A 22763-nucleotide genomic window follows, 5' to 3' on the forward strand; every position below is an offset into this window, starting at 1 on the left:
CACTTTTAATTATATTAATTAAAATTTTATGATTTTTTTAATTTAATTAATTCAACTTATTTAACTATAGAATTAATTAATGATTAAATTAATGCTTATACAAATGATAGGGGTTAGACACTTTCTTTGTTATATATTAAGATTTGAATCAAACTTCAACCTTTCATTGGGGCCTGAGTTATGGCATTACTTCCCATTTACTCAAGGGAAAATGAAACAAAGCTAAGGTATGAAATAGGAATTAAGTGGGTCAACTACTCTAAACCTATGATGAAATATAAAAAGAACTCTACTTATGAAATATTAGGAAGTAATGCAGAATAAATTGATATTAAACTTTGCAATATTATTGAAAACAAAATAGTCTACAGACAAATGTCTATGAGAACCTTAGAAAAGACATTTGCCATAAGGAACAAAGATCTCTAATGGCAAATGTTTTTTCATAGGTTCTCATAGACATTTGTCTGTAGACTATTTTGTTTTCAATAATATTGCAAAGTTTAATATCAATTTATTCTGCATTACTTCCTAATATTTCATAAGTAGAGTTCTTTTTATATTTTATCATAGGTTTAGAGTAGTTGACTCACTTAATTCCTATGACTATGAACACATTTTCTTATAATATAAAGTTTAACATCTTAAATTAGCTAAGACGAGTTAGTGGCAAATTTTAAAAAAAAACAAGGAGATGAAGTTGACCTATAAGGCTCTACAGTGATTGTTCAAGTTCCTAGCAAGCCATTACTATCTCCATTGCATGAACACAGACATGATGCATTGCTACTGTAGTTGTTATTTGAAGGAACGAAGTAGCAAGACATATTGTGTCTAAAAAAATATAAAAAGTTTGGTATAACTATAGAATATTCTTGTGTTCGTTCTAGCAAGCTCTTTTGCCTGTCTTTTTCAGTAAGGCAAAGAATGCAGAGCAAAATCTAAAGAAAATAATTAGTCGTATCTATCTAATATCTTTGATACTCAGTCAATTTGTACAGAAATAAAACATGATTAAAATGAAAAGCATGAGCATTTACCAACAAGGGAGTTTCATCACAGGGAGGAAGGGCAAGGCACAGCAGAGGACATGAACAAGGGAAGAGAGAGCCAGAGAGTGCTCGTCTCGCCAATGGAGGGTACCTTTGAGAGAGGGCTTGTAGTCGTCGCGACGAGGGAGGGCTTCGGGCCTTCGGCGAGGAGAATCGTGAGTGTGAGTCAGCGAGAGAGATAGGGCTTCGACGAGGAAATAAGAAAAAAACATACTTAATTTTAGATAGAATAATATATATATTTAAAAATGGGTCCTTATATGTTTATGCCCTGTGCAGCCCAAGGCTAGCTTTGGTATAGGGAGATTAGTTCCCTCGGGACAGTGCGGTAGTTAAGATATGGGGTATTGTCACATGAGGTTTTAAGGTCGAAACTCGACATGTCCGAGCATGTCTTCCCCCGTGTCTTGGCCACCTGCACTAATGGCTAGTAGCCACCCGTGATTTACCTCCTTCGTGTTGACCTAGCGACAGGTTGGCGGGGGCACCGTGGGCGAGCGAATCACCTTTGCCACATGGTGTGGCCTGTGGGGAGACTAGGATTCGTTGGGCTTGATTTGAGAGCAAATAAGGCCCAACAGGGACCTAGTGTGGAGACATCATGACCACATTGGGCTTCATATGCTCAACATACCATGCACACAGTATTCCTTGATCGGAATCAAAATTTGACATCATATCTATCTTTCTCTCATTCAATTCTATCGAATGAGTACAAGTTTATAGAAATCAAATAACCTAGATTCATTAGTGGATTTCGATCAAAATTCATTAATCGACCTTGAGAACTCAGATTGTATCCATTTCAAATCATATGAGTTTCTAAGGTTATAAGGACTCCAAAGATACCCTTTATTACTTATTTCGGACTCCCTATAGATGTTCCAGGATTAAACTTTCATGGGATAGATAAAAGCGGGGGGAAAAAATTAATTGGAGAAAAGAAAAGAGAGAACGTATATACAAATGAGTAAGAAAAGAGAGTAAAAGATTAGGTTTAACTGGAGAAGTAGAACGAAAAAATCAGATAAATTAATACTAATAATTATCAAAGTAATCAAAGTACGATGATACACCTTTTGTTTCATTCCTAACTAGGGGTAAAAATGAGTCAAGTCATTCGTAAGCGGTTCGATCAAAACTCGACTCGAGCCGGCTCATTTAATAATCGAGTCAATCTCAAGCCCATTTAATACTGACTCGATGGCTCATCAAGCTGATCTTGAGCTCATTTAATACTGACTTGATGGCTCATCGAACTTGTTCGAGCCAGACTAATTTAATATTTTAATATTTAAAATAATTACTACTTTAGAACTAAATAATAAGTTGTGAAATGGCAAAAGACCAACATAAAAGAGATAAATCATGATAACTGAAGAAGCTAGTGCGCAGTGAGAAGAGATATACAGGGACCAAGAAATTACACTTTGATTACCCCGAGGTTCGAACCCACACGCTTAAGTGGCAAGCTTCCAAGCACTAACCACTCCAGCTAAACCCATGGGGACAAATAATAAGTTGTGAAGGTATTTATGGTTAAAGGTTTCATTGGATTTGCTAATGGTTGAAGCGAGCTCGAGCGCATGATTAGATAGCCCAGCTCGAGCTCAAATTCACCAACTCGCTCAAGCTCAAGTCTCTTTAATTTTCTCAAGCTTAAGCTGACCCAAACTAGAGCTCAGCTCATTTGCACCCCTATCCCCTACTGTGTATGCGTTACTTTTCTCAGATATGACAAGTATCCTTTCCTAGGACACTTCCCGACCTTCTCCTCTGGCACTTGAACTGTGTGAAATAGCTTGGAACACCAAGTACTTGAGATTTGGCTTCATTCACATCGATTTAACCATATGATAGGCATGCCAACAATGGGCCAAACAGACGGCGACTCGTAAATAAATATTCATCACAGTTACATTTTAAGAGACTCATAGCTATCAAATGGTGACACCAATAAAACTGCCCACATCCCATAATCTTGTATCCACAGAAAGCCCCATTGGACTGGCACAGATGAATCATCAACAATACAAAGCTGTTAATCTGGCAAGCTAAACCTTTTAAATCCCTGAGTAGAAATGATAATTCATACGCCGATGGTCATCTGACATTGGGCTTTGGAGACTGGCGATATGGGGAAGCATGTGCACCTTGTGAAAGGCTCCTTGTTGGCTGTTGTGCGTGGCTTCCAAAGGAGCCTTGTGGTTTCAATCCATTTCTAGAACCCAGACTATTGGAATGTGTCATTGAACGTTCTGTTTGCATAGTCTGGTAGAAGTAAGATGAACTTGCCAGGTCTTTAAGGTTGATTATTGGTCTGAGGGCTTCAACAACATCACTCATGAGTGGCCTTGCTTTGGGATCCCGACTGAGACATGCTTGTGCAAGTTGGGATACTTTCTGTGCACCTTTGATGGAGAAATTACCCTCCAAGCGAGGATCTATAAGTCTATAAAATCGACGCCTTTCCCCAAGGTGTGGGCGTGCCCACTCCACAAGATTGTGCTCTCCGTTTGGCCTGTTCTTGTCCATTGACCTTTTGCCTGTCATCATTTCAAGCAGCACCACTCCAAAGCTGTAGACGTCACTCTTTGATGTCAAATGCCCTGAGATGCGTACAATGATAGTAAAGCTTAAGTAATTCTAGCTCAGTTCAATACGACTGTAACCTAAATGAACGGCTACCTTTGAGTTAAAAAATGATTTGCAACCAGACAATTTGTTGGCTGTCTAAATAATTATATCATTTGCTCAAATTAGTGGTGTTGATTTCTTTTTAAGTTTATCTTTATTCTATGAAAAACGATTGGAGATATATTAGGAGAAAAGATATCCTAGTTTATCAAGATAGGTTGGTTTTCAGGCAAAAACCAACCAAACCAAAATGCCTAAGGAAATAAAGACCTGAGACACCAGTTCTAATCCCAAAATCCCAAATTAGGGTAGAGCAATAGTGTTAGGTTGGTTTTTGTGTTTCCAAATGTTTGACATCCCTAACTTTACAGGTTAAAGTATTGATGAATCAAAAAAGATTACTAGGAGGGAAATAACACCGTTACATGTTTGCATTCATGAATATTTAGTTTCAAAATCAACTAAGGAAAAAACATGGATGTTAATATGATAAGTAAACTAAGATTACCGACACGTGGGTTGAGGAAACCATAGGAAACTTCTCTTAAACCAGTAAATAAGAAAACTGAGAACTTGTTCCACAACTTGTGAAAATCTTACACATGGGTCAACAGTTGGAATGGCTGGCCTAACCATGGGTTTAACAACGTAGCAACACAATAGATAATTATTCTAAGTTTCTAACAATTAAAAGGGATACAGTAAGGAGAGACCTCAAAAAGTAACTTCCAGTAACTCAGTTCTTGCTGTAGTCATTCCATTGGCATCAAACCCCATAGTGGAAAACATAGGAGCATCTCTAGAAAGAGAAGATATCTTTACAAGAAAGGGAAATAGGGAGCCTCAACAAAGGTAAAATATGATGAACCCAACAGGTAGAAGTAATGAACTTATGGTTATAACTTTCTTGAATAGGACCCAAGGAAGATAATGTGTATGCTATAGAATACGCAACAGTATCATTCCGGTAGAGAAATATAAACTTTAATCTGAATATTGACGGCCCTCTCCAAGTTCTGGCGAATGTTCAACATATATGCAGAACCAGCACAGGCCTAACCAGTGTGTTCTCCACTTGCTCATTTATTTTTAGGCAGAAACTCTAATACACTTTAAGTTCAGACAACTTTGTGGTCATCAAAAATGAATTACATTTTCACCGTGAGATAGAAGAATACATTGAAGTATGGTTTGGATATAACTTGCTTAAGAGAGACAGAATTTAAAAAAGAGGAAAAATGTTGCAAAAATGAGAAAAAGAAATTACAGAAAATAGCCATGGATCCTTTCATGATATAACCAATGATCTCATATGCATAGAAAACTGCAAAGAAATCAACTCAAAATTTCATTTAGAGAAGCAGATCAATAGTGCACCTGTCATAACATATTCGGGTGCTGCATATCCATATGTACCCATCACTCGAGTAGACACATGAGTTTTATCACCTTCAGGAGCATCTTTAGCGAGTCCAAAGTCTGACAGCTTAGCATTGTAATCCTGAACGCTTGGAATTTCAGAAATAAACAGATACTGAAGTGAAAGATATAGTATTTGTTACCTACCACATCTAGCAAGACATTTGATGATTTGAAATCCCGATATATCACTGGCCTTTCAGCTTCCTCATGAAGAAAAGCAAGACCCTTTGCTGCTCCGAATGCAATTTTCATTCTTACAGACCATGGCAGAGGAAGTGTTCCTATTGAAGAAAGAATAAACAAAAAAGCTACATAGCATTTGAACCAAACATTAATAAATGAATAGAAGCTTGACAATCTACAGGGTTCAGGTGTTGTATAAGACTGGATTAACAATGTAAAACATTAGTGAAACAAATGACATAAGTACATAAAAGACTAGAGAAAGAACTATGCAATACAATGGTAAATTGGGTATGAACTAATAATGGTAGCTCGTCAGGAAAATTTCCTATGTATGCCATGGACAATAAGAGATTAGGCAACATAAAGTTGATTTCCTTAGGAAAATTTGAATTAATCAAATACTTCTCTAATAGACGATTGAGTAGAAAATATCAATTAGTTCTAGTAACTATAAATATCCTTACAGAAATTCCACATCATTGAGATTTTTCAAAGTTGTTGGACTCGTGTGAAAAATAGACTACTTTCACAGCATTGATGAAGTTTGTCTGAGGGAAAAGAAAGATAATGAATGTGTCTTCATATTTGAAAACTCCATAAGATAGGATCAATTGCAAATAAAACATGGGGTATGGTCTTCATATTTGAAAATTATAGAAGCAACATAGGCTAAGTTTGCTGCTGCAAGTGCAAACATCATATATTTGGTTAAGATTAAGATAAAATAAGTAACAGACGTTAAAGCTTGTTATGGTATGATAAACAAAAAAGGGCAGCCCGGGAAAGGATCCATTGTACGCAGTCTTACTTGCAAAAGCAAGACGTTATTTCTAAGATTCGAACCCATGACCTTGTGGTCACAAAGCAACAATTTTACCGTTGCGCCAAAGCAACAACTTATGGTATGATAAACAAGGGGAGAAAATTGATAGTTAACACACTATGGTTCCAATGATATTTAGGATCTGTTATGGAATATAATGGAATAACAAATAAATGCATGACGCGATTCATACTTCTGAATAGATGGTTTTCCAAACTTCCACGAGGCATAAACTCATACACCAGCAGTCTTTGATCGTCTTCAATGCAATAACCGATCAACTTTACCAAATTTGGATGTTGAAGTTGACCAAGATAATTAACTTCAGCCTGGAGATAAATGATAGGAATCATCACAAATATCCAACAGATATACTGTAAATTCAGTATTGATAACCAATTCAAAAAACTAAAAACTATCACTTCTAAGACCACGTACCAGCCATTCTTTATGCCCTTGAAGTCCATCATGGTTAAGGGTTTTGACAGCAACAGTAAGTCCCGTACCAGGTTTCACAGGAGCAGTTCCATTCTCCTCGATCCATCCTTTGAAGACACAACCAAATCCTCCCTCTCCAAGAAGACTTTCAGGTCTGAAGTTTCTTGTTGCAGATTTGAGCTCATTGAAAGTGAATTTCCGCAGTTGAGTTGCAACCTTAAGCTCCTCCCCAACTTTTGACAGAAATGAATTACTTTCAGCATTACTCGTGGTCGTAGAACCAGATGCTATTGGAGCAACTGGCTGATCCCTACTACCATCATTAGTAGACTTGCTTTCTGCAAACCCACATTAAATATGCTGGTTATCGATCAATTTAGGAAAATAATGGAATGTAACAATTCATATCTTAAATTGAGAAGATCAACAAATTCAGAGAGCAGCTTAGTGGCATCGTGAAATTTAAAACAAGCAACCACTGAATATATAAAGAAAAAAAAAATTAAAAATTTATGTCAACTGTACAACACTTAAATAACCAACACCAACACTAAATTTTAAGTTTATTCTTTGGCCACACTTCAACATGGTGAATATCATTAATATTATGTTAATTTCTTCAAATAAAGAGGCAAATTTATAAGGAAAATATTTTCAATCAGACAAGTAATTAGCACAACAGATTTAGCATATGAAGCAACCAGATAACGGAAATGATACAGACACTGGTTTCCTAAGAACACGGAGTTAAAATAATCCAATGTTTTCTGTAATTGGTTGATCACTGTCATAACCAACTAAGTGTAACGTTACTTCTAATGCAAGATTTCTACTTTATGAGTTGACCAGGTTTTGAGTTAAGAATTCATATTTGCTTGAATATTGCAATTCTAAGGGTGAATTCATTGATCTTTTCCATCACCCTGCATTAGCAGCAATATCTCGTCATGGAGCTGGGCAATGGGCATTTTGCCAAGCAAATAATCTGTATCTAAGCATACGACTAAACCTCTTCCGATATGAGGCAATACTAGTCCCAGAATACTTCCATCGAAATAAAATTACTATGATAGTGACTACCAGATTCCAAAAACAAAAGACACTAGATACTAGAGGGGGGAAAGGATAAGGTGCTAAAGTAAAGGGAAACTATCTACCCATTACGACGACTACAACCATCACGCACGAGCACGACTCTGATAACCACAGAAAGGCCACTGAGCGGCCAAGTGGAAGATAAGCTGAAGAAGTAGGGATAGATTACCGCACTGAGTAGCAACGCTGCTGATGGAAGTATCCACCTTGGCTCTGGAACTGGAAGGGACGCAGCCCCCCATCAACCGAAACTTCATCCAGCAACCCGTTCCCTCGCCGTTGCCGCTACTGCTGCCCTTGCTCTTCTTCCGCCTCGTCTTCTTCGCACTCCCCTCCTTGGACCCCTCCCACGAGGCCAGCTGCGCCACCTTGGGCACCAATCCCATGTCCAAGCAAGCAAGCAACTCAGCACAACATCAAGGCGCTCCAAAGATCCGCCCCTTCCAGCCGGCGAAAAATCAGCAATCGGGAACGAGGAACCGCGACCAAAAGGGCAGAAGATCAAATTGGCGAATGATTGGCAGTGGAGCGAATAAACAACCCAGATAAGCAAGAATCTGGCGTGGGGTAAACAAATGAAGGGAAGGAGAGGGAGGCGTCGGCCACCCTAAATTGACTGGGCGAGATCAAGACGAACGAAAAGGAGCGTGGAGTAAAGTGAAGAGACAACGGGGGAATCTGATCAGCGCAGTGTCGTAGCGGTAGTCGTAGCAAGCCCATTCGCAACAATTTTTTTTTTATTTAAAAATAATAATTTCGGTTTTTTTTTTACAAAATAAAATAGAAACGAATTTTTTATGGTATTATTATTAATAATTAATTACTAAATAAAATAAATATCATATATGATAATTTAGAAGGACTGAATGAGTATTTTAAAAACATTAAAAATTAATAGAAATAAGTTGTACAAAAGTCAGTTCAATGTTTTTTTTCCCTTCCTCTCTACGTCTCTCTTGTTGAATATTTGAGCAAATTGACTTCTGTTTTTTTTGTTTGTTCGATAAGATTACGCACGTAAATGGAAATTAAACATGACCATAGCAAAGCAATCAATCAACGAGTCCAAATATTATAAAATAATTAAAACTTAAATCGCCGTTGTTAGTGGTTATACAAAACCCGATCAATAAATGAGCCCAACTATCTTGCATTTAATGAATTAAATCGTTAAATACGCACCAAAAATACCTTGTAGCCGATTGATGTGTTCTCTCCGACACAATCTCGGTTACTAAAAACGCATATGTTAATTAAAAATTACCAGACACAATTCCTCAAAAAAAAAATACTCTTCATTTACAAAATATTTTATAATTGAATTTAATTAGGCCATCAGTGATTATTTAGACATATACCGAAAAACAACATTTTTTTTGTTTTGAAATTCTTATTTTATTTTTATTTAGCTCATAAAATGAAATAGGAGACCTGTATATATTCCAGAAAAAGGAGAAGATATTCGGCCATGTCGAAAGAGGAGGCCGGTGAGCTAGGCTTGACCGTCTCCATTCTACACCTCCGGCCAAGGTTTCCATCAGGGTACGCGCATTAGGCTGGAAAAGTGCTCGACGGTGGCGGCGTCGGATGCGCCGTGACGGAGAGGCCCGCGAACCTAGGTGAGCAGATCTGCAGTCGAACACGGACTCGAAGCGGCCTGCGGCGGGCCAGGCGGGCGATCCTCCATCCGCCGGAGCGATCCCGGAGAAGTCGATCTCAGAGAGCCGCCCCCAGCTTCGGGATTCAAGTTGGACACGGGCTCACAGTGGGCTCGCGAGCAAGCCACCAGCTTACAATTAGGAATATTGTTCAGGTGATCCCCCGGACCGTGAGTAAGCTGCAAGTTTCATCTCACGGCGGCCTGTGGGCCCATGAGTAAGTCGCGAGCTTACGTTTGATCGGTGGGCTTACAAGTAGGCCGTGAGATAAATTTTTTTTTAAAAAAAAGTAAAATCAATTCAGTTAAATTACTTACACCATGACGTCATCTGCCCCCTCTGTCCTCATGGGCACTGTACGCGTGACCCTGGACTACTGACTAAAGTGACTTCCCTTGCAGCCGAAAGTGATGCGATCTCCTCCACACTCTCTGCTGCTCATCCTTTTACAGTTTTTTTTTTTTTTTTTTGCCCTTTGTACGCATGGAGGAGACGCAGACTTACGTGCCTACGCTTACTTGCAATTTTGTACTCCAAGGTCACCTCAGCGTCACTGCATTCATTCTTATACGTACGCATGCATGCGTGCCTGCAAGGATGCTGAAAGAATGCAGACGTCACCCCCATCATTGTCCCTTTAAATTTCTGAGGGAGAGACGGGACACAAAGGCTTGGAAGGACGCATTAAGTGGACCTGGGAGCCCTAGTCCCTATGCTCTTCCCTTAGACGTGTATAATATTTTGCTGTAGCCACAGCTGCTTCAACGATTAGGTCCTCATCATTGATGCCCATGCAGCGGTACGCCTTTTGCTTAAAGCACATTGATTCCAGCATTTACTCAACGATACAGGATCACCAACGACTTCTTGATTCGAGGCATTTATATTTAGCAGATGTTTTTGAGAAGTTATGCCTGCCGTCCCGAGCCCTGCTCTGCATGCTGACTAAGTAGACAGAGCTCACTGCTGCTGATGGTTTAGAAGGTGAGCAGAACGGTAATGGCCCTATGCATAGTAGAAATTGTTCAGGACAAGTGAGAATTTTGCTTCCATTAATCGCAGTCAGAGCACTGGTTTGACCAGAAAAAGGGGTTAACAGTAAAGAGCAGACTTTCTCCATTCTATACCCAAATGTGAAATTTTACATATGGTCCACCACAGTCTGAGGCGGGAGGAAGAAAATTAAACCCGAGGCAAAATGGGCGATGTACAAGAAGAGAGGAATAGCATGCAGTCGATCGATTGCCCTTGCGTTTAATTGCTTGCTTCCGATCACGAGTCCTTATGCTTATTCCAGCGGAGAAGGATGTCCCTGGCGATATTGCGAGCGTCATGGGCGGCACCGAGAAGGCCACGCTTGGTGAAGCCGACGCAGTAGAGTCCATCCTGGCCTTTCCATCCGCCAGGGAAAGGATCCTTGGCCATGCCCTCCTCGGCGAACAGACTCTGACCACCCTGCCATATTAAACAATGCATAGGCTCCTCAATCGCCGCCCAGTGGATGCATGCAAAAATTTGAACTTTAATTTAATTACTCATGTTATCTACGTGCATGGTACGAGTAGAACACTAATGAACACAAGGCCACGCCTCTATTCGATCTCTTCCTAGCTATAGCTTAGGTGGGTGATCCACTGACGAGACCCATGAACAGGAAGAACACTACATTCGCCACTGTTAATCATTTGTAGCGCACCCAATGCAATTAAAGGGAAGCTATGATCTAGTTTGCACCATGAGCTAGTGCCTACAAAACAGGGGGTAAAACAGAAAGTAAGGAAAACAACGGGATCCAATGCACCTTGAGCCACGAAGGCACGTTGCTCCTGTAACCCGTGGCCAGGACAACCGAGTCGAACTGTTCCTCTGTTCCATCCACGAACTTGGCTCCCCTCCGAGTGATCTCCTTCACACCTCGCGTCACCTTAACAGCGACGACAGTTTAATTAACAGCAGTTCATTGGTGGATTTAACGAGGGTTGGTGAGAAATTCATGAGCAGTTAAGCACCTTAATGCTACCGCTTTTGATTTGGGCAAGGGCGCCCACGTCGAGGACCGGGGTCTTGCCAGTGAGGTTTTTGAGGGCGATGGGGCCTGTCTTAGGCCTTCGGAGGCCGAGCCTGTCAGTGTCGCCGAGCATGAGATGGGCCACCGTGCACAAAAACTGGTCCACCAGCCGCAGGGGCAGCCACCGCAGGAGCGCCATTGTCACTCCGAACGTCGACATCCCCATCATCTCCCGCGGCAGCACATGAACCTGGAGAAAGCACCACCAGCTTCACATTCGAACTAATTGATCGATCGTCAGGAGGAAGAGAGATATATAGGGAGAGCAAAGCTTACGGTGTTCCTGACGACCATGTAAGGTTTGGCGCTGTGGCGGCAGAGGTCCAAGCTCACCTCCATGCCGGAATTCCCGCAGCCCACGACCAGGACCTTCTCCCCCACGAAGTAGGCGCCGGACTTGTAAGCGCAGGTGTGGACGACGCGGCCTTGAAATCGCTCCATGCCCGGGAACTCCGGCACCACGGGCTCCGCGTTCTCGCCCGTCGCCACCACCAGCCACCTGCTCGCCAACTCCCCGCCGCCTCGCACCCGAACCCTCCACGCCCCGACGGCTGGGTCGAACTCCGCGGCGACCACCTCGGTGCAGAACCGCGGCCGGATGCCAAATGCGTCGGCGTATGACTCCAGGTAACAGAGGAACTGCTTCTTGGAGGGGTACTTGGGGAAGCCCTCCGGGAAACCCAGCATCGGAAGCTCGCAGAACTCCTTGGGGAGGTGGAGACGCAGTCGGTCATAGGTGCGATGTTGCCACAGCGAGGCCACGCAACTGGCCTTCTCGAGCACGGTGCAGGGGATGCCAACATCGGCGAGGCAGGCGGCGACGGCGAGACCGGAGGGTCCCGCGCCGATAATAATGGGCCCCGGCACCCATGTTGCTTCATGTGGATCGTCGTCGGAGGCAACGCGTGCTCTGTTCTGCTCTTCTCCTCTTTGCATTTCCCCGTTTGGCCTTCGCTTCGGCTCCTAAGCGATTTCTTCTTATGCGAATCCGAAAGGAACTCGTCGACTATGACAGGGCAAGGGAGTCGGGCCGAGCTCTAATTTATAGGGAGATGGCGTGGGTTTAAGGAAGGTTTAACGGAGAAGGTTTACATGGAACAGAGCAACAGCGACTGTGAAGTGTGAGAGACGTGGAGTCGTTGATGCGTGAGGACTAAGGCAAACGATTTGATTCTTCTATCTCCCTATATAGCCATTCTTTACTCTCAAACTCTCTGAGCCATTCTTCTGACTAACGCACCATGTAACCCCCCATCCTCGATTCCTTGCTCTACTGAGAGGGAATTAATTGGGATTACGCATGCAGGTCATATTAAAGGCGAGCGCCCGGCGACATAAATGACGGCCAAGGAGACGACCAGTCTCGAACCATTGCTGCTAATCCTAATTAGCTAGTGGCTTTAGCTTCTCTCATCTCCAAATCAAAATCCACACGAACTGTCATTATTTTCCTTCCTTGTAAACAAATTATATGGGAGAAGTCTCCGTGGTGTGACAAAGGGAACGAGGAGGTTTAATAGAAGCCGAAAAGACGCCACGCCGAAATCTTTACTCTACGACTACAAGGAAGGTCAACGCGATCTTAACTAAGAAACGGAGCGGCAACTTGAGAAGCTGCCCGCTTTCGGCCTTCGATCGACCACGGAGATGGGAAAAGCGACGTGGGTCCCACGGAAGTACACATGATGCGTAGAATTGTGCAGCAGGAAATGTACGATTAAATAGTTTTTTTTTCCAGAAAACAAAAAAGGGGAGAAAAGGATGATTTGGTAATTGTCCCTTTTTTTTATTTCAAATCTACCCAGAACACTGGATGATATCCAAATTTCAGTTGACATTTTTTTTAACACTAATTCGACTTTATTAGGGTGTGCTTATGTGCAAATCTAGAAGATCACCAACTAAGTGATACGACGTTTAAGGTTGACCTCTGAAGGAGAGAACAAGGTGAATAAAATTAATTGATGGTAAAAGAGGAGTCAATAATCGGAGCTAATACTGGTCAACACTGTCATATGATTCAACCAGGTAATCTAGACAATCAAATTTAGAAATAATCGGAGCTAATACAAGGCTAACACGGTCATATGATTCAACCAGGTGATCTAGACAATCGGACTCGGATCCTTTGACTGATCTGATTCCAAGTCTCTCCCACTGAGTCGAGTCCTCAAAGAGACTGAGCTGAATCCTAAAAGAGATTAAACCGAGTTCTCAATAAGGTTGAACCGAGTCCTCAACGAGGCAGAGCCAAGTCCTCAACAAAGCTGAGTCGAGTCCTTAAAGAGACCGAGCCAAGTCCTCAAAAAGGTCAAGTCGAGTCCTTAACGAGGCCGAACTGAGTCCTCAAGATGGTCTACAACTATTAGCATTGTCAAGTCCCTTTGAGAGCAAGGTCCGATCAGGCATTGGAGGGAATTCAACTAATTAATCTATTATCACAGTGCATTAATGACCCAATAAATCAACATTTATTTTTGGCATCTTGCATTAGAGAATTAGGGGTTGTTAGAGAATTAAGGGAATATTCTCTATGTAAGTTGTGCATAGGAAGCTTTTAATCTACAAAGCCCAGGAATTATGGGCATATTCTAAGAAAGGTGTTAGAATGTCATAATGGTCAACTCTATTTTAGTAATACATCGAGATTTGTGTAGATGGGAAAAGTGATACTATATAAGGGGATCACCACCTACATATACTAGTACGTGAAACTTCGTTATCAAAGTTCATTTCTTCTTTGTTACTGTTCATCTTCTCCACCACCGTTTGCCTGACTTAAGCTTTGAAGTGCTCGCATCGAGGACCCCTCCCTAGCTTGGTAACTGACATTCTTTTCCTTTAGTTCTTCTCTGTTATATGCAGGTCCTATAGTGACACTAGGTTATGGTTTCTTGGAGTCTCCGCACAGTCAGCATCAACGCCACATAACGAACGCACCATCTTCCCCAATTCCAGATAAAATTAACTTTGGCGTCGTCTCGGCCTCTTTGAGGACTTGGCTCGGCCTCGTTGAGGACTCAGCTCGACCTCTTTGAGGACTCGATGGTGTTGTCTCGACCTCTTTGAGGACTCGATGGTGTTGTCTCGGCCTCTTTGAGGACTCGGTGAGGCCTCTTTGAGGACTTGGCACGGCCTCGTTGAGGACTTGGCTCGACCTCGTTGAGGACTTGACTCGATCTCTTTGAGGACTTGGCTCGGCCTCGTCGAGGATTTGACTTAGCCTCTTTGAGGATGAGGTCGAGCCAAGTCCTCAACGAGGCTGAGCCTAGTCCTCAAGGTGGTGTTGGATCGTGACGTACGTGAGAGGGGGGGTGAATCACGTGGTTTTCAAAAATGCTTCTTTTTCGATTTTTGAAAACACGAGTACGCAGCGGAAAGTAAGAAATAAAAGAGAAGAAACATGAGAAGAACACAAGTAGTTTTGACTTGGTTTTTGAGCCTTCAGCGACTCCTACTCCAAGGTCCAGGTCCCGCGGACCTATCGATGGCAATCCACTAAAAAATCTCTTCCGGTAGTCTCAGAAGAGAGAATAGAGTACAAGAGAAGTTAGGTCAAGTGGAACACATTGTACTTGTCCTTTTATGGTAATTAAGTATAAACACAGATATTACCAACACTTTTTAGGAATTTGAATGAGGTACTTTGTGTTAATGTTTGTCTATCGGGTGCAATCGAAACTCCTTGAAGCAGTCGTCAGGCTTAGCAACTTCATAGTAGGGTCGCAGCAGGAACTCGAAGCAATCGGAAGCTTTAATGCACGTGTAGTAGCTCGTATATACTTGATGATGAAGTGCCTATTTGAGACTGCCTTATAAAGGGCTTGGAGGGAGGGTGCCTTCCATAAGCATGGAAGGCGCCTTCAATAAGGCAACTCTAACCCAAGCAAACCAGCACTTACCTGCGACCGATTCCGAGGGCGCCTTCTATAAACAGTATCGAGGCGCATTCCATAGTCATGGAAGGCACCTTCGGGTACTGTTCACCCGAAGGCAATGTTGCTTTCTTGCCCTGCAAACATGTGTTAGTCAAAATAACCTGCAAGACAAGTGTTAGCATAAATATAAATAGTAATAATTAGTTTCTGTTCTCCCAGGACTAAGAACTAGTCAAAATCTTAGTGTAAGGATCCCAAATTGACCTAAACTGGACCGATGCATACTGTGCCTCAATTGAGACGCGTCTTCACAGAGTCACTTTCCTCTGATGACTTACCTTTACTTACCTTTTGCCAGACATCCGGTCAGCCCGTCGACCAGTCTGGATTTCATGTCAACTATTCGGTCAGTCCGTCGACCTACCTGGATTTCGTGCTAACTATCCGATCGGCTAGTCGATCTAGCCGGACTTCGTGCCAGCTATCCGGTCAGCCCGTCGACCTAGCTGGACTTCGTAACAGCTATTCGGTCGGCTAGTCGACCTACCTGGACTTCGTACCAACTATTCGGTCGGCCCGTTGACTTAGCTATATTTCTCCTGCACACTCAGTCAGATTATTAATTAGATCACAATAAACCTAACTTAACTTACTTTGTCATTCATCAAAACCTGAGTTAAACTATTATAGCTAATTGCACCAACAATCTCCCCCCGTTTTGATATAATGACAACCTGGGTTAAGTTAATGAAAAATATGTAAAAATAAGCAATGACATGGTTTTTAAGTTTTTAAGTTAGTCTTATTTTGGTGTTTGTGCTTGGTATTTTGTTGTTAACTTAAACGACCTAAACCTCCCCCTTTGACATTTATAAAAAATAAGCATAGATAAGTTAGGGAGAATTTGGCTAAGGAAAGATGATTTTGACAATAGAAATTTTTATAATAAAGTTCAAAAAATCTTCAAAAATGCTTGAAAATTTTATATAAAGATTTCCAAAAACAAAGTTGAAATAAAGTTCAAAGTTTATTAACCTTTTATAATATTCAAAAACAAATGTTTGAAAACTTATAATTTGCATAAGGTTTTCAAAGGATATAAAATTCGAAGAAGCTAGAATTTTTGAAAAAATAACGGGAAAGTTAGAGAATTAAAAAATATTTTTTAAACTAAAACCAAGGAATATTTTGAAAATAGCCGAGGTTTTAATACAACTTTTTAAAATATGTCTTTTCAAAAATTTAAAGTTTTTAAAAATAAGATGATAAAATTTTAAGTAAGAAAACATTTTGAAGACTATGTCAAGATGTTTCAAAAATGTAGACATTTGTCAAACTGATTTTTTTTAAACGTATCTTAAAAACTTTTAAGGTTAAGAAAGTAAACGAAAAATTTAAAGATAACAGTAAATCCTTTAAAAATTTGAAGCAAGTTTCAAAAATAATTTTGCAAAATATGCAAGCAGTTTATAAAATATTAATGCTCCCCCTGAAACTGACAGTATTTTAAAATAAATCAACTAGAAAGTGGCTTTAACTATCTAACTTTTAGTTACTTACTGACTATCAAAAAATAGTAGTTTTCTCTTGGTTAGTCAGGATAAGTTAATTTATTCAGTTAATGTTTGACTAGGCTAAAGAACTTAACCTAATTTCTGTTAGTTTGGTTTTTAATGCCCAAACTTGTATTGATGCACTGATCTAAGAATCTTAAGTCCAGATAATCTGCCTATGCATCTCACCCCTTTCTAAGTTTAGCAATACACAAATAAGATAGTCTTAGTGTGTTGGTGAGATGCTCAAGTTCCTACATTTGATATTCCTTTGAGATATCTAAAGATTCTTTTGACATTAGCCAAATGTGACTCTTTAGTACATGTTTGGTATCTGACACACATACTAACTCCAAATAAAATATCAGGTTGACTTGCAGTTAAATATAGTAGGCTACCTATGACACTCTTATAGTGTTTTAAGTTAATTGGTTTTCCATTTGGGTAATCGTCTAAGGTTGTATTAGTAGTCATAGGTGTCTTTATTTCTTTAGTGTTTTCCATTCTAAATTTTTTAAGTAATTCCTTAATGTATTTTGTTGATAAATGTAATTACCTTTATTTGTTTGTTTAATTTGTAAGCCTAAAAAGTACGTTAGTTACCTACTAAATTCATTTCAAATTCTTGTTCCATTAGAGTTATAAATTATTATAAAAATTCTAAATTGGTTGACCCAAAGATTATATCATCTACATATACTTGAACTATAAAAATATCATGGTTGATTAATTTAACAAATAGGGTTGAGTCAATTTATCCTTAGTTAAACCCTTTGAAAATTAGGTAAGAGGTTAACCTTTCATACCATGCCCTAGGTGTTTGTTTAAGGCTATATAAGGCTTTCTTAAGTTTGAATACATGGTCAAGATGATCTAAACTCTCAAACCCAGGAGACTGACTTACATAAACTTTCTCTTTTATTAGCCCATTTAAAAATATGGATTTTACATCCATTTGATAAAGTTTAAATCCTTTATGAGCAGCATAGCTAAGTAGTATTCTAATGGACTCCAGTCTAGCTACTGGGGGATATGTTTCATCTTAGTCGAGTCTCTCTACTTGACTAAACCCTTTAGCAACTAGTCTAGCCTTAATTCTAATAATCTCTCCATTTTCACTTAATTTATTTCTAAATACCCATTTTGTTTCTATTATCTTTTTTTTTAGGTGGTGGTACTAAGTCCCAGACTTCATTTTTCTCAAATTGGGCTAATTCTTCTTGCATAGCTATGATCTACTCTGGGTCAAGTAAGGATATAGCTATTGTTTTGGGTTCAATTTTTTAGATTAGGGATATTTGATTTAAGTTTCTGAAGGATGACTTAGTTTGTACTCTTAGATCAGGGTCACTAATTATTTGATCAATTGGATGATTTCAGTTAACTCTTATGATTCTAGTAGGTTCATTCTGTTGGTGCAATTGACCTCTAGGGTTTCTATGTTTGACAATATGACCAAGGGTTGGCCCAAACAGGACTTGATGTTTGAGAGAGAGAAGTCTAGTCAGGACTAGATGACTAGCAAAAGTAAGTCCTAACCTAAGGTTTGGTAAAGTGGAAGTCCCGGTGAGTGAAGCCGGACCCTAGTGAGTGAAGCTAGGCGGTGGAAGTCCTGGTGAGTGAAGTCGGGCCCTAGTGAGTGAAGCTAGGCGGTAGAAGTATCGGAGAGTGAAGTCGGGTCCTAGTGAGTGAAGCTAAGCGGTGGAAGTCCTGGTAAGTGAAGTCGGACCCTAGTGAGTGAAGCTAGGTGAAGGAAGTCCTGGTGAGTTAAGTCAGGCCCTAGTGAGTGAAGCTAGGTGTAGGAAGTCCTGGTAAGTTAAGCTAGGCAATGGAAGTCCTAGTGAGTGAAGTTAGACAACCCTAGGAGGTACCCCTAGGTTATACTTGAATTATGTTAATACTGTGCTAACTCAGTGTTGCAGGGAAGCTCAGTTAGGTCGACGGGCTGACCAAGTAGCTGACACGAAGTCCAGACGGGTCGAAGGGCTGATCGGGCGTTTGGCAGGTAAGTGAAGGTAAGTCACTGGGGGGAGTGACTGTAAGGGCGCGTTCCCGAGAAGGGAACATTAGGCGTCGATCCGACTTAGATCCATTTCGGATATCTAAGTCGAGATCGTAACTATATTTTGATCTCGAGGAGACGGAATCTAATTAATATTATGTTTCATTTTAAACGGTGCTAATATTTTGTTTTGCAGGATATATATCTTGTATTTACCTCCGGACTAACGTTTTCTTGCAGGAAAGAAGTTGCTGAAAAACAGGGTCCGGCGACCGGAATGGATCCGGGAACCCTAAGGTCCGAGCGCCCGGAAGCAAACTTTATCCATTTCGTGTGTCGACACGTGGAGCTTCATGATTGGCTCAATTACGTCATATTCAGGGCGCCCGAAAGGATCCAGGCGCCTCGAACCTCCTATATAAGGAGGGTAAAGGCTGGAATCAAGACAACAACGAGAAGATATTCCACTGCTTGCTCTGTCGTTCTACGCTCCTGCGATGCTCCTTCGACAACACGCTTTTCTTGTCATTCCTTAGTTTTTGTCGGTATTATTTTCCTTTAAAAGCAATTGTAACTTCATCTGTAATATTTCGAATTGCTCGTGGATTGCCCATCGAAAGCACCATTGCGTGTGGGCCTTGGAGTAGGAGTCGACACAGGCTCCGAACCAAGTAAAAAATAATTTTTGTAGCATTGTTTTTTCTTTTCGGTTATTCTTTCCGCTGCGTACTCTTTCTAAATTCTTAATCGTTATTCACCTCCCCCCCTCTCCAGCAAAATTCACGATCCAACACATTCATTTGAGGTTGATCTTCTTCTTCTTGATTTATATTTGCACTGGCTCCCCCTTGACTAGTGTTACTTTGAACAAAATCAATTGGTTGAATCTGGGTTTGTTCTAAGTTTTGGTTGGATTCTTCAAATTTTACATTTGAGCTTTCTTCAATTCTTAGTGTAACTTTATTATATATTCTATAACATCTACTGTTTGATGAATATCCTACAAAGATCCCATTTTCTATTTTTTTATATAAATTTTCTTAAGTGTTCTCTTGTATTTAGTATGTAGGTTGGGTATTCAAATACTTTAAAATATTAAATGTTAGGTTGTTTGTTATAATATATTTCAAATAAAATTTTATTATGAGTTTTATTTATTGTGATTCAGTTTTGTACATAACAGACTATGCTAACAGCTTCTGCCTAGAAGTATTTTGGTAGGTAATACTCATTTAGCATTGTCCTAGAGGCTTTAAGTAGAGTTTTGTTCTTTCTTTCTACTATTCCATTTTGTTGAAGTATTGTAAGGCATGAATATTCGTGATGGTAACAGTTTCCGAGGCAAAATTTGTTAAAGTTAAGATTTTTAAATTTTCCTCCGTTGTCACTCCTAATTCTTTCAATTTTTAGGTTTTTTTTTTCATTTTCAACTTGTTTGCAAACATTAGTAAAGATTTCAAATGTTTCATCTTTATTTTTTAAGAATTTTACCCAGGTAAACCTATAGTAGTCATCTATTATTACTAGGCAATATAGACTTCCATTTATTGATTTGACCCATGGGAATCAAATAGGTCTAAGTGCAATAATTCTAGTATTGAGTTTGTTTGAAGTTGATTAATTAATTTGTGAGTAGATTTTGTTTGTTTTCCTTGTTGACAAATATTATAGATTGTTGAGTCTAAGTTAGGTAATTTTGGTAGGCCTCTAACTAATCCATTTAATTTACTTAGATTTCTGAAATTTATGTGTGACATTCTTCTATGCCATAACCAGGTTTATTTTTTGTGCTAAATAACACTTGAGTGAAGAAAAGGTTAGGTTAATTGCATAGATATTGTCTTTTCTAAATCCTTTTAGGCTTACAGTAGGATTATCTAAATGGTTAAGTAAACATTCAGTAGAAAGAAACCTAACCTTATATCCAGAATCACACAATTGACTTATACTAAGAAGATTGTACTTGAGTTTTTCAACAAGCAATACTTTCTTAATGGCAAAATCAGTTTTGAGTTCAATATTACCTATTTCAATTGTTGGGATGCATACTATAAGCCTAGCTTTTGTATGAACATCCATTTTGAAATATTTTGAAATAAGAATCACTTTGGTCAAATGTTAATATTTTTTATTTATATATATGCAGTTGTCCATTTAATTTATATTGTAGATAACATGGTGTGTGGTACCACACAGAATATCATGTTATCGGTTCCTTATAAATTATAAATAGTAGCTCACAACTAAGATGGATTGGGACAAATCATTGGAACGGTTATAGTGTAATTTGGTATTAGTCTGTCTTGACTATAAAATTATACTAGTACACTATGTGTGTATTGAGCAGGACCATTTGAGGTTGTTCGATTTATACTGACTATATAAAAGAACAGAACCTCTGTTATTATGGATGTGCGTCCTCTTAATCTCTATATAATAACAAACATGTATACTTAGTATTTATTTCTTTAACTTATCAATGGGTGAGATTTATCCGTTAAATCAATAGGCCCGATGAGTTGGGAAATAGTATTATTTATATGGTGCGTTGTTGATTATAGAAGGAATCTATGTCCTAATTATTTAGACTGATGGTGCCCCCTTAAGGAGCTCATAAGGATTATCATGTAAACCATGCAAGTGGACTTAGTCCGACATGATAATAAAGTTGAGCGGTACTACTCTTAGAATCAAATGTTAACTAATTGAGTTGTTAGTAACTCATTTAATTAACGGACATACGATATCTTAAACACAGAGAGTTTAACACACTCATGATAAGAAGGAGCCCATATTGTAATATGGGATTGGTGCGGTAGTTCAATAATAACTCTTTAGTGGTATGAGTTATTATTGATGGACTTGAGTTGGGTGTTCGGGCCGAACATTGGAAGCCTAAGCCCATCAAGAGGCCTAAACTAATTCCTCCTCTAGGTCCCTACTGTAGCCTCTATATAAAGCCTCGCATCCACCCATCCATAACCTGATTTGGTTTAACTTGGTTTGGTTTAACTTAACTTGGTTTAACTTGGTTATAGAAAGGGAGATTTTTTCTTAACAGAATTCTGTTATTTTTCTTTCTTTGTAACCGACGGCAAGCCTATAAAAAGGAGTAGGTGGTGGCCCCTAAAACCTAATTTTCCATAATTCTCTTCTCCCCATGTGGCCGGCACCACTTTCTTCTCCACCTAAGGCCGACACCACCCTCTCCCTTGCAAAGGGCTGGCGCCCCTCCCCTTCTCCTTAGCTAGGGCCGACGCCCCTCCTCTTCTCCTTTGCTAGGGTCGGCACCCCCCTCATCCTTGAGGGTCGGCGCCCCCTTCATCCTTAGTGGTCGGCACCCCTCCTCCTTGGTGGTCGGCGCTCCCTCCTCCTTGGTGGCCGGCGGATTGGAGAAGAGGAAGAAGAAGAGAAGGAAGAAAGGGCGCTCCCTCCTCCTTGGTCACATCCTAGAGCTCCTTTTGTGGTCAACGGTTTGGAAACAAAGAAGAGAAGAAGGGTGGTTTTGTCTTGGTAGATCGTCACCCAGATGACGTCTAAGAAGAGGAGAGGAATATGACAGAAGATCCAGAGGTCTTTAGCTACAAAGGAAAGGTACAACTAGTTCTTTAATTCCGCTGCATAATTAGTTTTATTTTCTTTGTATCGATTTTAAATGCCAACATAAGAGGCCAACGATCTTGTACTTTGATCAATGTGTGTTTTGATCCGTCAAGAACTTGCTTCATTGATCAAACACATGTCTGATCGAACATGCGGGTTGCTAGGAAAAGTTCTGTACTTGTACAATTTTTTGCACATGGAAATTTAAACAGAACAGAATTCTAGCGCCTTCACCAATTACCTTGAGTTTGTCGTTGTTTCCAAAAGCAACTGTTCCTAAGATTTTGTAGGTTAATTGAGTGAATTTGGTGTGATCCCCAATCATATGTTTGGAACAATCATTGTCTA

The 22763-nt window shown here is 40.0% G+C and overlaps 2 protein-coding genes across 2 annotated transcripts; both read right to left on the minus strand.

The window, feature by feature from the left end:
- Positions 1-2906: 2906 nt before the first annotated feature.
- On the minus strand, positions 2907-8341 carry LOC122012013 (serine/threonine-protein kinase PBL34-like). The gene is made up of 6 exons (XM_042568460.1): positions 7823-8341; positions 6559-6896; positions 6314-6449; positions 5256-5392; positions 5067-5190; positions 2907-3661 (listed from the first exon to the last, which is right to left on the minus strand). The coding sequence occupies exons 1-6, from the start codon at positions 8037-8039 to the stop codon at positions 3156-3158; spliced, it is 1458 nt and encodes a 485-aa protein (XP_042424394.1). The 5' UTR covers positions 8040-8341; the 3' UTR covers positions 2907-3155.
- A 2062-nt stretch (positions 8342-10403) lies between these two features.
- On the minus strand, positions 10404-12922 carry LOC122012014 (indole-3-pyruvate monooxygenase YUCCA1-like). Its single transcript, XM_042568461.1, has 4 exons — positions 11656-12922; positions 11321-11569; positions 11113-11235; positions 10404-10766 (listed from the first exon to the last, which is right to left on the minus strand). Exons 1-4 carry the CDS (start codon positions 12313-12315, stop codon positions 10584-10586), a joined length of 1215 nt encoding a protein of 404 aa, XP_042424395.1. The 5' UTR covers positions 12316-12922; the 3' UTR covers positions 10404-10583.
- Positions 12923-22763: the final 9841 nt, after the last annotated feature.

This window comes from Zingiber officinale, chromosome 8A (assembly GCF_018446385.1).
Source record: "Zingiber officinale cultivar Zhangliang chromosome 8A, Zo_v1.1, whole genome shotgun sequence".
NCBI classification, from domain to species: domain Eukaryota; kingdom Viridiplantae; phylum Streptophyta; class Magnoliopsida; order Zingiberales; family Zingiberaceae; genus Zingiber; species Zingiber officinale.